This window comes from Manis pentadactyla, chromosome 4 (genome assembly GCF_030020395.1).
Source record: "Manis pentadactyla isolate mManPen7 chromosome 4, mManPen7.hap1, whole genome shotgun sequence".
NCBI classification, from domain to species: Eukaryota; Metazoa; Chordata; class Mammalia; order Pholidota; family Manidae; genus Manis; species Manis pentadactyla.
Window position 1 is genome coordinate 72,451,648 of NC_080022.1, and position 14,726 is coordinate 72,466,373.

The 14,726-nt window shown below is 38.5% G+C and overlaps 1 protein-coding gene across 2 annotated transcripts in view; it reads left to right on the top strand.

Annotated features, from left to right (window-relative positions):
- Positions 1-14,726, top strand: part of DNAI3 (dynein axonemal intermediate chain 3) — a 90,550-nt gene that overhangs the window by 19,088 nt on the left and 56,736 nt on the right. For both annotated transcript variants that reach the window (XM_036890312.2, XM_036890311.2), the window contains exons 4-6: positions 11,396-11,577; positions 12,140-12,244; positions 14,084-14,233. In XM_036890312.2, the coding sequence (XP_036746207.2) occupies positions 11,396-11,577; positions 12,140-12,244; positions 14,084-14,233 (437 nt within the window). The remainder of the gene's footprint in view (positions 1-11,395; positions 11,578-12,139; positions 12,245-14,083; positions 14,234-14,726) is intronic.

A 14,726-nucleotide genomic window follows, 5' to 3' on the forward strand; every position in this document is an offset into this window, starting at 1 on the left:
CTTCTGTGGACACTGAATTAGCAAATAGTGAGCCATTGCTCCTAGAGGAAATACATAGTTAGGTTCCTGTGAGCCTCTGGTCACAAATTTTCATTAACCAATCAATACATAACCTTGTTTTACATGTGTGTCTGTTTAACAACACCTTTTCTAATATGTGTTGTTGATCCATTAACAGTGAACTCACAATACTTATCTAATACATGTTTTCTCCATAATGCACATCATAGCCTTCTTGCACTTAGGAGCAGGAGACAGTACTTCAGCACTGCTCTTGGGGCCATTTTAAACAGTGAAATCACCAACAAAAAGCACAAAACGGTGAAAATATGGCACTAAATTGACACTGGAAAGGACACTTCTTTACAGTTTGAGAGCTGATATAAGATGGTAGACCACTTTGTTTAACCTCAACTGGGAATGTGCCCATAGGACAACTCAAACTTTTTGCCACCATAAGCATATCCATTAATGACCATGAAAATACCATGACTTTTGATTTTGGGGTTAAAATAAAATTTTTTAAATTTATGCATATGAATTTGCAAATATAAAATCTGTGAACAATGGGGATTTACTGTTTATGCATTCATAATCAGTTTACTCACATACCCATGCTGCCTTGCACTTGCACACATGGTCTTTCTCTTTCACAGGCATTCACATGCTCCAGACGAGCAAAAACTCTTCTTCACCATTGTACGCCAATGCCTAGAACACATAATAAGCACTCAACAAACATTTGTAGATTGATTTATTGAAATAATGAATGAATAAATTGCTTTCCCTGTGCTTCCTGTCCAGATAGAGCACCACCACATCTACCCTCCTTAGTTCTAAGTTCTACCTCTCACCCAGTTCTCCTAGATAGCATTTGTCACGGTTAGTACTTACATATTTCCAAGTGTATGTATCTGTTTAATAATGTGTCTTCTCCTGTAGAGAGTATACCCTCTCACCAGCACCATGCTTTTCTCATAGCAGGTATTCAATAAACATTTCTTGACTACATGTATTGACTAGTAAGAAAGTCCATGACCCTGAGAATGGGGCATGGTGGAGATGTTTTGACTGAAAGTAAATGATCTGAAAAATAGAAGTGAGTATGTTTGTTTAAGAGAATAAAGAAAACTTCAGCACTTTGCAGTGAGAGTTGAGGGTAGGTGTTGTTTTGTCATCCCCTTACACTAGAACTTCTCTACCTCCAGACTCCCCTCAGAGCAACATCAGGATGAAGCCCTCTGACTTCCTTGCTGTGGGTCCTGACATTGTCAGCTGTCACTCAGGGCTTGTGGCTGTGATGCTCCAGGGCAATAACATTCCTTTGCCTACCAAGGAACCCAGGAACCCACACACAAACTAAAAGGCTATCTCCTAAGGGCCTAAAGGCAATGACTAGAGGTTTCTAGAGAATAACTATAATTTTTACCCATAGCTAACATTTACAGGGCAATGACTTTGTACCAGGCACACTCTTATGATCCCTTTATCTCTATGAAGTAGGCATTATTAGGGTCACTACAGAGATAGAGATGCTGGGACTCCTCAAACTGTAATACTTTATGCAAATTATAAATCATACTTAATACAGATTAGAGTACCAGTGATGAATTAATTGCCTAGTGCTGCTTAATGCACCACAAAGTATTATCTCACAATTTTGGGAATGAGGAGTCTGAAATCACTGTCTCTGGGTGTAAGTTAATGTACTAACAAGGCTGGTTCCTCCTGGAGGTCCTGAGGGGAGACTTGGCTTCCTCATGTTTTCCAGCTAAAGGCCCCTGTATTCACTGACTCCTGGCTTCCTCTGACCTCCATCTCTGATCTTCACCCTGCTCTCATGTCTTCCTTTAACCCAGTCCTCCTGCTTTCCTCTTATAAGACACTTGTTGGTACATTGAGCCCATTGAGGGGCCCAATAATCTGCCCATCAAGATCCTCAACTTAATCATACCTGCAAGCCCCTTTTGTCTTGTAATGTGATATATTCACGGGTTTCAGGAATCAGGGCATGGACATCACTGGCAGGACATCATTCTGTTTGTCACATGTAATTAATAGCACAGGTTTTGGAACCAGGCAGAATTGGTTCAAATTATAATTCTGCCACTTAATGACTGTGTGGCCACAGATGACTTCATGTCTCTGAGCTTCTGCTTCCTCATGTGAAAAACAAGGTACTGATCCTACCTCATAAGGTTATTGGAAAAGTTAAATTAGGTAGTGTATACATATTTCTTTACCTGAGGCTGTCACAAAGGTGGCTCATGTTGCTGTTGTTACCAAAATAGAATATATACTATAAAGATAGGGAGGCTGATCAATGAATGAGAGTAGAGACCCAAAAAATAGATTTACCTATTTATGGTCAATTGACTTTGAGCAAAAGTACAAAGGCAATTCAGTGGAGAAAAGATCATCTTTTCAGCAATGATTCTGGAGCAGTTGGAAATATAAATGCAAAAAAAGTAAACTTCAATCCATACCTCACATCATACAAAAATTAACTAAAAATGGATCTTAGACCTAAATGCAAAACAAAATATTATAAGCCTTCTAGAAGAAAACAGGAGAAAATCTCTGTGACCTTGGATTACGCTAAGTTTTCCTAGATACAACACCCAAAGATACAAATCATTTTTAGGGAGGTAAAAATGAGGAGTTTATCTCTAATTTATCAGTAACTTGTATTCTGAATGTTTGTTTATTATACCAAATTATTGCAATTTAGAATATTTTTCCACATATCATCAGTGTTATGCACATAGTCATTAGAACCCCCCAAATTTCCTGAATAATTGTACAACTAGAGTAGAATAAATATTTCTATGGGAAAATAAGCTCAAAATTCCAGTTGGAGAGACCACATGCACTTCTTGCTTTGCTGGCCCAACTGATCAGCAGGGGCAGGGAGGATGTTAGGATGCTCATGTACGCAGGGTCTGGAGAAGATGGACCTGGACTCTGGGGCCTTGGGAGCATGGAGTTGGGGAAGAGAGTTCTGAGGGAGATTGCAGAGCTGAGCCTTGGGTGGTGGACACTGATGGTGATTAGAAGGAAAAGAAAATGAGAAGGCTTTAGAGAAGGGATGGCAGCAGGCAAACAACAGGCTTATTCTCTCTATTTTCTGACTAGGGCTTGCTGCTGCCAAGAAGTGGCCTGGGATGGGGAGAAAAGGACTGGAAGAACAGGAATGGAAGCCTCTTGAACCAGGATTCCCTCCTCTTCCAAGGGCATTCCTGGGACTAGGGAACCGGAAGAGAGAAAAGGGGATTCCCTACCTTTCCTGCCTCCCTATTTCCGAGGGTTTGTTAATACAATGTAATTGAGAAGTTGGTAGCTTTAAAATGTGAAACATTGAGGAGCAATCTTGACTGTGAACAAGACACCCTAAGGAGCAGGGGTATTCAGGTAGGGCCAAGGGAAGGTTTCTTTAAAATTTGACCTTTGAGCAAATCAGCACTGAGGGAAACAGCACAGAAGGTGAAAAGGAGGTGGCCTGGCTGATGGGCTGGCAAGCATGGCTGCAGAATGCCACAGGATTCGGTGCGGTACAGACACAGAATTTTCTCTGTGAAATCAGAAAAAAGTTGCCACCTAGTGACAGAGAGTGCGAGGTGAGAGGGTGACATAGGGGATGTGTTAGGGAAGTAATGTAGTTTGTTAAGAGCCTAAAAAGGTGATCATATCTTCAGACCAAAAATTTCACTTTATTATCTGTCCTAAGGAAACAATTTGAAGTATAATAAAAATATATAAAGATAGAAAAGATATTTGTTTGTAGGGTTATTTACAATAATTGGAAACAAATAAGAAAAAGTATAATGCTTACTGACAATAGAATGTGTAAAAGTTATGCTACAGAGTTAATGAAAATATGATATATTATGTAATTTCATGGGAAAAAACTCATGACATAATGGTAAGTATTAAAGGAAGGGTTTAAAATTTCATTTAAGATACTATACATGGGTTGGCTAGAAGGAAATAGAACAAACTATTAATTGAGGCTCTCTTTGAGAGGTAGTATTATGGATAATTATTATTATTTTTACTCTCTCAACATTTTTGAAAATGGATATAGTTAATTTAAAAATAAGAGCAAAATAAACATTAGAATAGGGATGGTTCAAGATGGCAGCATGAATAGGGTGGCAGAAATCTCCTCCCAAAACCATATACATTTTTGAAAATACAACAAATACAACTATTCCTAAAAGAGAGATGAGAAGATACAGTATAACAGCCAGGCTACATCTACACCTGTGAGAACTCAGCATCTCATGAAAAGGGTAAGATACAAAGCCGTGACCTGGCGGGACCCAAACACTCCTCCCACCCCAGCTCACCAGTGGGAGGAGAAGAATCAGAGTGGGGAGGGAGTAGAACCACAGGACCACTAAATAACAAGCCCTAGTAATCTGCACTGGGAGCACAGACACACACTGCATGGTGTACTGGATATTAGAGAAACAGAAAAGTAAAGTCCAAGATGGAAACTGTGAGTGGGTCCCCACAGCTGGCTCCCATGGGACAAAAGAAAAGTGGGCCCTTTTTAAAAGTCTTAAAGAGACAAGGGCTTAACACCTGGACAAAATCATCCCACACACTCAGACCAACAGGCTGAGAATCTTAAGGAACTTCAGGTGCCCTAACAGCCTTGGTGGTAATGCAGTTCCAAAGTCCATCATGGCCATAAGCAGCCTGTCATTCACTACCCCCTGCCGGCGCTGCAAGCAAACCAGCTGACCTGCCACAGCTGTGGAGCAGCCAGAGAACAGCCCTGCCCACAGAAACCACACAGAGTCTTCTCCCAGTGTGCAGCTAACTGGGACAGACCCAGAGGCTGCTGCCAGCATGCAGCTGCCCGGCACAGACAGAGGGAGCCAGAGCAAGATCCGGAAGGCAAGAAGGGATGCCGTTCTTGCAGGAAAACACACCTGGCATGTCTGCGATCACCTGCAGTGCCCTAGGCTATCCCAAGGGCCAACCTGCCCATGGTAGCTCAGGGGATTAACTCAGAGGCTATCTCCTGCAGCTGGTTGACCAGAGCAGGCAGAGGAAGCTGGAGCAAGGTCTGGAAGGCATGAGGGGGTGCCGTTCACACAGGAGAACACACCTGGTGCATCTGCAAACCCCTGCAGTGTGCTAGGCTATCCCAAGGGCCACCCCACCCATGGGAGCTCAGGAGATTATTCTGGAGACTGCTCCCTGTGTGTGGTAACTGGCACAGGCAGCTGAGAAGGGCAAGGTGACCAACAAGCAGGAAGGGACTTTGTTCTCCCATCTGACACATGCACCACCTGCCTGAGACCACTTCTATCACCATGAAAAGGCAGAAGAATCTGGTCCAGTCAAAAATGACTCAGACAACCCCAGAGAGAGGGCCTGGTGAGATAGATATAACCAATTTTCCTGAAAAAAAATTCAAAATAAAAGTCATAACCATGCTGACGGACCTGCAAAGAAATGTGCAAGAGCTAAGGGATGAAGTCTGGAGGGAGATAACAGAAATGAAACAATCAATAGAAGGTCTTAAGAGCAGACTGGATGAGGTGCAAGAGGCTGTAAATGAAATAGAAATCAAAGAACAGGAATACAGAGAAACTGAGGCAGAGAGAGATAAAAGGATCTCTAGGAATGAAAGAATATTAACAGAACTGTGTGACCAATCCAAACGGAACAATATTCACATTATAGGGGTACCAGAAGAAGAAGAGAGAGAAAAAGGGACAGAAAATGTCTTTGAAGAAATAATTGCTGAAAACTTCCCCAAGCTGGGGATGGAAATAGTCTCTCAGACCATGGGAGCTCACAGATCTCCCAACACAAGGGACCCAAGGAGGACAAAAACAGACATACAATAATTAAAATAGAAAAGATCAAAGACTCAAAGACAAGAACAAAGTACTAGAGAGAGAAAAAAGATCACCTACAAAGGAAAACCCATCAGGTTATCATCAGACTTCTCAACAGAAATTTTACAGGCCAGAAGAGAATGGCATGATGTATTTAATGGAACAAACAGAAGGGCCTTGAACCAAGAATACTGTATCCAGCATGATTATCCTTTAAATTTGAAAGAGGGTAAACAATTTCCAGACATGCAAAAGTTGAGGGAATTTGCCTTCAACAAACCACCTCTACAGGGTATTTTAAAGGGACTGCTCTAGATGGAACCAGGCCTAAGGCTAAATAGATGTCACCAGAGAAAATAAAATCACAGCAAAGAAAGCAGACCAACCAAATACTAACCAAAGGCAAAAAATAAAATCAACTATTCACAAAAGCAGTCAAAGGAAACACAAAAGAGTACAGAACAAAACACCTAACATATAAAGAATGGAGGAGGAAGAATAAGAAGGGAGAGAAATAAAGAATCATCAGACTGTGTTTATAATAGCTTAATAAGAAAGTTAAGTTAAACAGTTAGATAGTAAAGAGGCTAGCCTTGAACTTTTGGTAACCACGAATCCAAAGCCTGCAATGGCAACAAGTACATATCTATCAAAAATCACCCTAAATATAAATGGCCTGAATGCACCAATCAAAAGATACAGAGTAATAGAATAGATAAAAAGCAAGACACATCTATATGCTGCTTACAAGAGACTCACCTCAAACCCAAAGATATACACAGACTAAAAGTGAAAGGATGGAAAAAGATATTTCATGCAAACAGTAAGGAGAAAAAAGCAGGTGTTGCAGTTGTATCAGACAAAATAGACTTCAAAACAAAGAAAGTAACAAGAGATAAAGAAGGACATTGCATAATGATAAAGGGGGCAGTCCAACAAGAAGATATAACCATTATAAATATCTATGCACCCAACACGGGAGTACTGACATGTATGAAAAAAATACTAACAGAATTGAAAGAGGAAATAGAATGTAATGCATTCATTTAAGGAGACTTAAACACACCACTCACTCCAAAGGACAGAGCAACCAGACAGAAAATAAGTAAGGACATAGAGGCACTGAACAACACACTAGAACAGATGGACCTAACACACATCTACAGAATTCTACACCCAAAAGCAGCAGATGCACTTTCTTCTCAAGTGCACATGGAACATTTTCTAGAATAGACCACATACTAGGCCACAAAAAGAACCTCAGTAAACTCAGAAAGATTGAAATTCTACCAACTAACTTCTCAGACCACAAAGGTATAAAACTAGAAATAAATTGTACAAAGAAAACAAAAAGGCTATCAAACATATGGAGGCTTAACAATATACTTCTAAATAGTCAATAAATCAATGAACAAATTAAAACAGAGATGAAACAATATATGGAGACAAATGACAACAACAGCACAAAACCCCAACTTCTGTGGGATGCAGCAAAGGCAGTTCTAAGAGGAAAGTACATAGCAATCCAGGCCTATTTAAAGAAGGAAGAACAATCCCAAATGAATAGTCTAAGTTCACAATTATTGAAATTGGAAAAGGAACAATAAATGAGACCCAAAGTCCACAGAAGGAGGAACATAATAAAGATCAGAGAAGAAATAAATAAAATTGAGAAGAATAAACAATAGAAAAAAATCAATGAAACCAGGAGCTGGTTCTTTGAGAAAGAACAAAATAGATAAACCCCTAGCCAGACTTATTAAGAGGAATAGAGGATCTACACACATAAGTAGAATCAGAAATGAGAAAGGAAAAATCATCACAGACCCCACAGAAATACAAAGAATTATTAGAGAACACTATGAAAATCTATATGCTAACAAACTGGATAACCTAGAGGAAATAGACAACTTCTTAGAAAAATACAACCTTCCAAAACTGACCAAGGAAGAAACAGAAAATCTAAACAAACCAATTACCAGCAATGAAATTGAATTGATGATCAAAAAACTACCCAAGAACAAAACCCCTGGGCCAGATGGATTCACCCTAAATTTTATCAGACATACAGAGAAGATATAATACCCATTCTCCTTAAAGATTTTCAAAAAATAGAAGAGGAGGGAATACTTCCAAACTCATTCTGTGAAGCCAGCATAACTGTAATACCAAAACCAGGCAAAGACCCCACCAAAAAAGAAAATTACAGACCAATATCCCTGATGATCACTGATGCAAAAATACTCAACAAAATATTAGCAAACCGAATTCAAAAATACATCAAGAGGATCATAAGCCATGATCAAGTGGGATTCATCTTAGGCATGCAAGGATTGTAAAACAGTTGAAAATCCATCAACATCATCCACCACATCAACAAAAAGGGCAAAAACCACATGATCAATTCCATAGATGCTGAAAAAGCATTTGACAAAATTCAACATCCATTCATGATAAAATCTCTCCACAAAATGGCTATACAGGGCAACTACCTCAACATAATAAAGGCCATATATGACAAACCCACAGCCAACATCATACTTAACAGCAAGAAGCTGAAAGCTTATCACTTAAGATCAGGAACAAGACAGAGATGTCCACTCTCCCCACTGTTATTCAACATAGTATTGGAGGTCCTAGCCACAGCAATCAGACAAAACAAAGAAATACAAGGCATCTAGCTTGTCAAGGTGTCACTATTTGAAGATGACATGATATTGTACATAAAAAAAACCCTAAAGACTCCATTCCCAAACTACTAGAACTAATATCTGAATTCAGCAAAGTTGCCTGATACAAAATTAATACACAGAGATCTTTTGCTTTCCTATACACTAATGGTGAGCTAACAGAAAGAGAAATCAGGAAAACAATTCCTTTCACAATTGCATCAAAAAGAATAAAATACCTACGAATAAACCTAACCAAGGAAGTGAAAGACCTATACCCTGAAAACTATAAGACACTCCTGAGAGAAATGAAAGATGACACTAACAAATAGAAACTCATCCCATGTTCTTGGGTAGGAAGAGTTAATATTGTCAAAATGGCTATCCTGCCTAAAGCAATTTACAGATTCAATGCAATCCCTATCAAAATATACCAACAGCATTCCTCAATGAACTGGAACAAATAGTTCTAAAATTCATATGGAACCACAAAAGACCCCGAATAGCCAAAGCAATCCTGAGAAGGAAGAATAAAGTAGGGGGGATCTCACTTCCCAACTTCAAGCTCTACTACAAAGCCACAGTAATCAAGACAATTTGGTACTGGTACAAGAACAGACCCAGAGACCAGTGGAACAGAATAGAGAGCCCAGATATTAACCCAAAAGTATATGGTCAATTAATATATGATAAAAGAGCCATGGATATACAATGGGGAAATGACAGCCTCTTCAACAGCTTGTGTTGGCAAAACTGGACAGCTACATGTAAGAGAATGAAACTGGATCATTGTCTAACCCCATACATAAAAGTAAACTCGGAATGGATCAAAGACCTGAATGTAAGTCATGAAACCACAAAACTCCTAGAAAAAAACATAGGCAAAAATCTCTTGGACATAAACATGAGCAACTTCTTCATGAACATATCTCCCCAGGCAAGGGAAACAAAATCAAAAATGAACAAGTAGGACTATATCAAGCTGAAAAGCTTCCGTACAGCACAGGACACCATCAATACAACAAAAAGACATCCTACAGTATGGGAGAATATATTCATAAATGACATATTTGGTAAAGGATTGACATCCAAAATATATAAAGAGCTCACGCACCTCCACAAACAAAAAGTAAATAATACAATTAAAAAATGGGCAGAGGAGCTTAATAGACAGTTCTCCAAGGAAGAAATTCAGATGGCCAACAGACAGATGAAAAGATGCTCCACATTGCTAGTCATGAGAGAAATGCAAATTAAAGCCACAATAAGATAGCACTTCACACCAGTAAGGATCACCACCATCCAAAAGACAAACAACAATAAATGTTGGCGAGGTTGTGGAGAAAGGGGAACACTCCTACACTGCTGGTGATAATGTAAATTAGTTCAACCATTGTGGAAAGCAGTATGGAGGTTCCTCAAAAAAGCTCAAAATAGAAATACCATTTGACCCAGGAATTCCACTTCTAGGAATTTACCCTAAGAATGCAGCAGCCCAATTTGAAAAAGACAGATGCACCCCTATGTTTATCGCTGCACTATTTACAATAGCCAAGAAATGGAAGCAACCTAAGTGTCCATCAGTAGATGAATGGATAAAGAAGATGTGGTACATAAATACACAATGGAATATTATTCATCCATAAGAAGAAAACAAATCCTGCCATTTGCAACAACCTGGATGGAGCTAGAGGGTATTATGCTCAGTGAAACAAACCAGATGGAGAAAGACAAGTATCAAATGATTTCACTCATCTGTGGAGTATAAGAACAGAGAAAAAAACTGAAGGAGGAACATAGGAGCAGAATCACAGAACCCAAGAATGAACTAACAGTTACCAAAGGGAAAGTGACTGCGGAGGATGCGTGGGAAGGGAGGGATAAGGGGCGTGGGGAAAGAAAGGGGGCATTATGATTAGCATCTATAATGTGTGTGTGGAGCACAGGGAGGGCTGGACAGCACAGAGAAGATGAGTAGTGATTTTACAGCATCTTACTATGCTGATGGACAGTAGCTGTAATGGGGTATGTTGGGGGGACTTGGTGATGGGGGAAGTCTAGTAAAGATAATGTTCCTCATGTAATTACAGATTAATGATAACAACAAAAAAAAAGAATTTAGCTGCTCAGTTTGAAAAAGACATATGCACCCCTCTGTTTATCTCAGCACTATATACAATAGCCAAGAAATGAAAGCAACCTAAGTGTCCATCAGTGGATGAATGGATAAAGAAGATGTGGTACATATACACCATGGAATATTATTCAGCCATAAGAAGAAAACAAATCCTACCATTTGCAACAACCTGGATGGAGCTAGAGGGTATTATGCTCAGTGGAATAAGTCAGGCTGAAAAAGACAAGTATCAAATGATTTCACTCATATGTGAAGTATAAAAGTAAAGAAAAAACTGAAGGAACAGAACAGCAGTGGACTCACAGAACCCAAGAATGGACTAACAATTACCAAAGGGAAAGGGACTGAGGAGGGTAGGTGGGAAGGGACGGATAAGGGGAGAAAGGGACACTATGATTAGCAGACATAATGTAGGGGGGTGGGCACGGGGAGGGCTGTACAACACAGAGAAGACAAGTAGTGATTCTATAACATCTTACTATGCTGATGGACAGTGACTGTAATGGGGTACGTGGTGGGGACTTGATGATGGGAGGAGTCTCATAACCATAATGTTGCTCATGTAATTGTAGATTAATGATAGCAAAATAAAAATAAATAAATAAGAGCAATGATTTTAAACTCTTTCAAAATGTCCCCCAAGACAATTATTTAAAACAAACAACTGCATGTTCCTTATTTATATTTTAGTGATTGTATTTAATGTTCAAATTACACTTTGCTTTTCCCAGGTCATCCAGAAATTTATCCATTATTGTTAACTACCAAGACCCAGGAAATATTTAACTGTCGAATAGATGAAGATATCACAGATGAGCAACCTTATATACTTATCAAAAAAGAAGCTATTTTTGCAGACTTTGAAAACAGAGGTGCAATATCTGACTTCCACCCAGTCAAAAAAATTATCCAGGTAAGTCTAACATCCCTCTTTATTTTTCAGTCTTACCTCAAGAAGTTCCTGGTACATAATAACAAAAGTTGGAGGGATTTTTTAGCTCAAAACTGGCATTCCCCTGTTTCCTCAGGTGTATGCTATTACACCTCCTTTGAAATCCTGTTTGATGATCCTTTGTGAAAAGTGAACTCCTATCAGTGACTGTTTTATTCTACACACAGAAAAGGCCATCCTTGCCCACTTTTAACTGGAATAGGAATCTACCCTTATTTTTTCCATACTGCTTTAATTATTTACTGATTTGTCTCTGAACATGCTACAGAACACAACACTAAATAAAAGGCATGCTTTTTTTCTATTAGAAATAAAATTACATACTAAATTTCAAGGGGCCCACTGTGTTTTAAGAATTTTTTTAAGTTAATAAAATAATTTTGGAATTTAGGGTTTTTAACCATTGCTTTGCTCCATGGCTATCTTTTATGATTGATCAGAGGAATATCAATTTTGTGTTGATGTCTGACTAAACTGAATGACCATTGAACATTTACCTTATTTTCTGATAATATTCCTGTAGGAATATCCTGGAGATGAGCTTCTGGTCGTTTATGACAAAGACTTCAAATATGGACTTAACTTTTACCTTATTGGAACTGAAGAGGGCAAGGAAAACTATTTAAATGTAAGCACACCCTAAGCTCTTGCACTTTATCATTGTCAGAAGGAAGTGGTACTTCTGGAGGAGTACTAGGTGTGTTTATGATTATTCCTGTTCAACAGATTATTCTGTTTCCCTGGGACATAGATCTGGTTCTGGCCCTAGAGTTGGTGATCAGTAAATGTGGGAAGAACTCAATCAGAGATGTCAGGGTAGCAGATACTTAACTTATTTGCCCTTCATTGACCCAGTGAAAGCAGGAACAGTGAATCAGAAGTATGACTACTCTAGGGCACTGTTTGGCCTCTGTTCCTGGGTCTTCTCTTGCCCCCTCCATGACTTTGGGTAAGTGGTTGAGCCACTCATCTGCAAAACTCTGGCATCAAGAGTATCCACTTCCAGGGCTGCTGTGAAGATTAAATGAGCTGATACAAGGTAAAGCCCTTTGTAAATTACCTGGCATAACACTAGGTGTTCCATAGGTGTTTGCTATGATTATTTAAAAGCAAAAATTTTAAAGGAGAGTTCCTACGCAATTGAGGGGGGATGGGGTGTCAAAGATAAGCAGAAAATTTTTAAATGGTAGTTTCCAAGGAAAGGAAATCAGTTCACCTTTGGGATGCTGCATTCAAAGTGACTGTGAAAGGGTGCAGATTTCAGAGTCTTGCCTTTCAATTGACATCCCCACGGGGAGTTCTGTCAAACTGAAGGAGATGGAGGAGTTTGGGTGGTTTTCCAATAAGCAACAACAAAAAAAGGAAAGACAAAGAACTGTAAAATGCCTAGCACTTTTTAAGTTGAAAATAATCTTTCACTTAGCCTCAACATTTTCAATTTTATTTTTATGGTTGCTTTTCTCTGTGTTTAAAATTTTTTATTTCAATGGAATATTTCAAATACATAGAAAAGTAAATATTATAATAAATATCTACACAATCACCACCCAGAACTAGTAAATGTTATCTTATCATATTTACCTCAAATTTAAAAAAATAAAAATAAAATATGACCGATAATGTTCCACTCGCTCTTGTATCCTGCCTAATTCCATTTCTTAATTTCTCTCTATAAAAATCCATTATTGAGAAGTTGTTATGTATCTTTCCTGTCCATGGTGTTATAATTTTACCATATATGTATGTATTTTATTAATGTAAAATTATGTGTTTTATACATAAATAATGGATTTTATTAATGTAAAATTCACATTAAGTTATGCATATCATTCTGTAACTTCTGTTTTTCACTGAATTATAAAATTCTAGGATCTGGCCATCTCAATCCACTTAGCTATCACATATATGGAGACTGAGTTTGTTCATGACAACTGCTTTACTGGATTTTATTTTATGATTATACCACAATGCATCAGTCCATTCACCTATTGATACTCATTTGGTTGGTAGCAAATAAATTTCATTGTGGAGATGTATCTTCTTGGTTTAAAAACATCCAACTCATGATTTAATTCATATCATATTTATTCATACTTATAATCCTCTTATCAAAGAACATTTCATCAAATCAGAAAAAACTGGGTTTATATTGTATTGTGTTAGCATTCCATATATTCTTAGAGATGTGCAGTGAATGCTTTTTTCTTATCATTTATCATTTCCCTTTTTCCTCTTCCATCTTTTACTTCTTTCATCCTCTTTGTATAGCCTTGATATCTTTCTTTTGTGTTCTTTATTCTTCCTTATTTTGCTCAGTTTCCTTCTCCTAACTGAAAAATGAACCAGCAAAGAAGAAAAATAAGGAAGTGCTTAATGAGTTTATATAAAAGTATAGTGCAAAATATACACATGTAGCTGTAACCTAATTCTGGTCATATATTTTAGAATGATATGTATTCTCCTCTAGGCCCCACAAGTACCAGAAGAACAGGAAGAATATAAAGAGCACATTCCTGAAGACTTATTTGTTTATAAGCCTCCTATCTCTAAACCATGGGTTTCTTTGGGCAGTGAAAAAGAAATTGAGGCAGAATCGGTTAAAGAATCTACAAAGCAGGTCAGAAGCTTGCGTATGATCTCTAGTCATTCCTACCCTGTGGCTGGACAGTACTTATTCCTGAGAGACCTTTAAGCTTTGCTATGTTTACTATGAAAATATGGTTTTTCTTTTGATAGAAGAATGGGTCTTAGGTGGGGTTAAGGGTTGAATTGTGTCCCCCTGAAAAGATAAATTGAAGTCCTAATCCCTAGTACCTCAGAATGTGACCCTATTAGGAAATGGAGGGCACTAATCTAATATGACTGAGGTCCTTATAAAAAAGATGGTCATATGAAGACAGACATGGGAGAATACCATGTGAGGAGGGAGGCAAGGGATGGGAGGGATGTATCCACAAGCCAAGGAACACCAGGACTTCTCATCATCAGAAGTAGGAGAAAGTCAAGGAACAGATTCTCCTTCAGAGTCCTCAGAAGGAACCAACCTCTAAACACCTTAATCTCGGACTAGTAGTCTCCACAACTGTGACAGAATGGGTTACTGCTGTTTA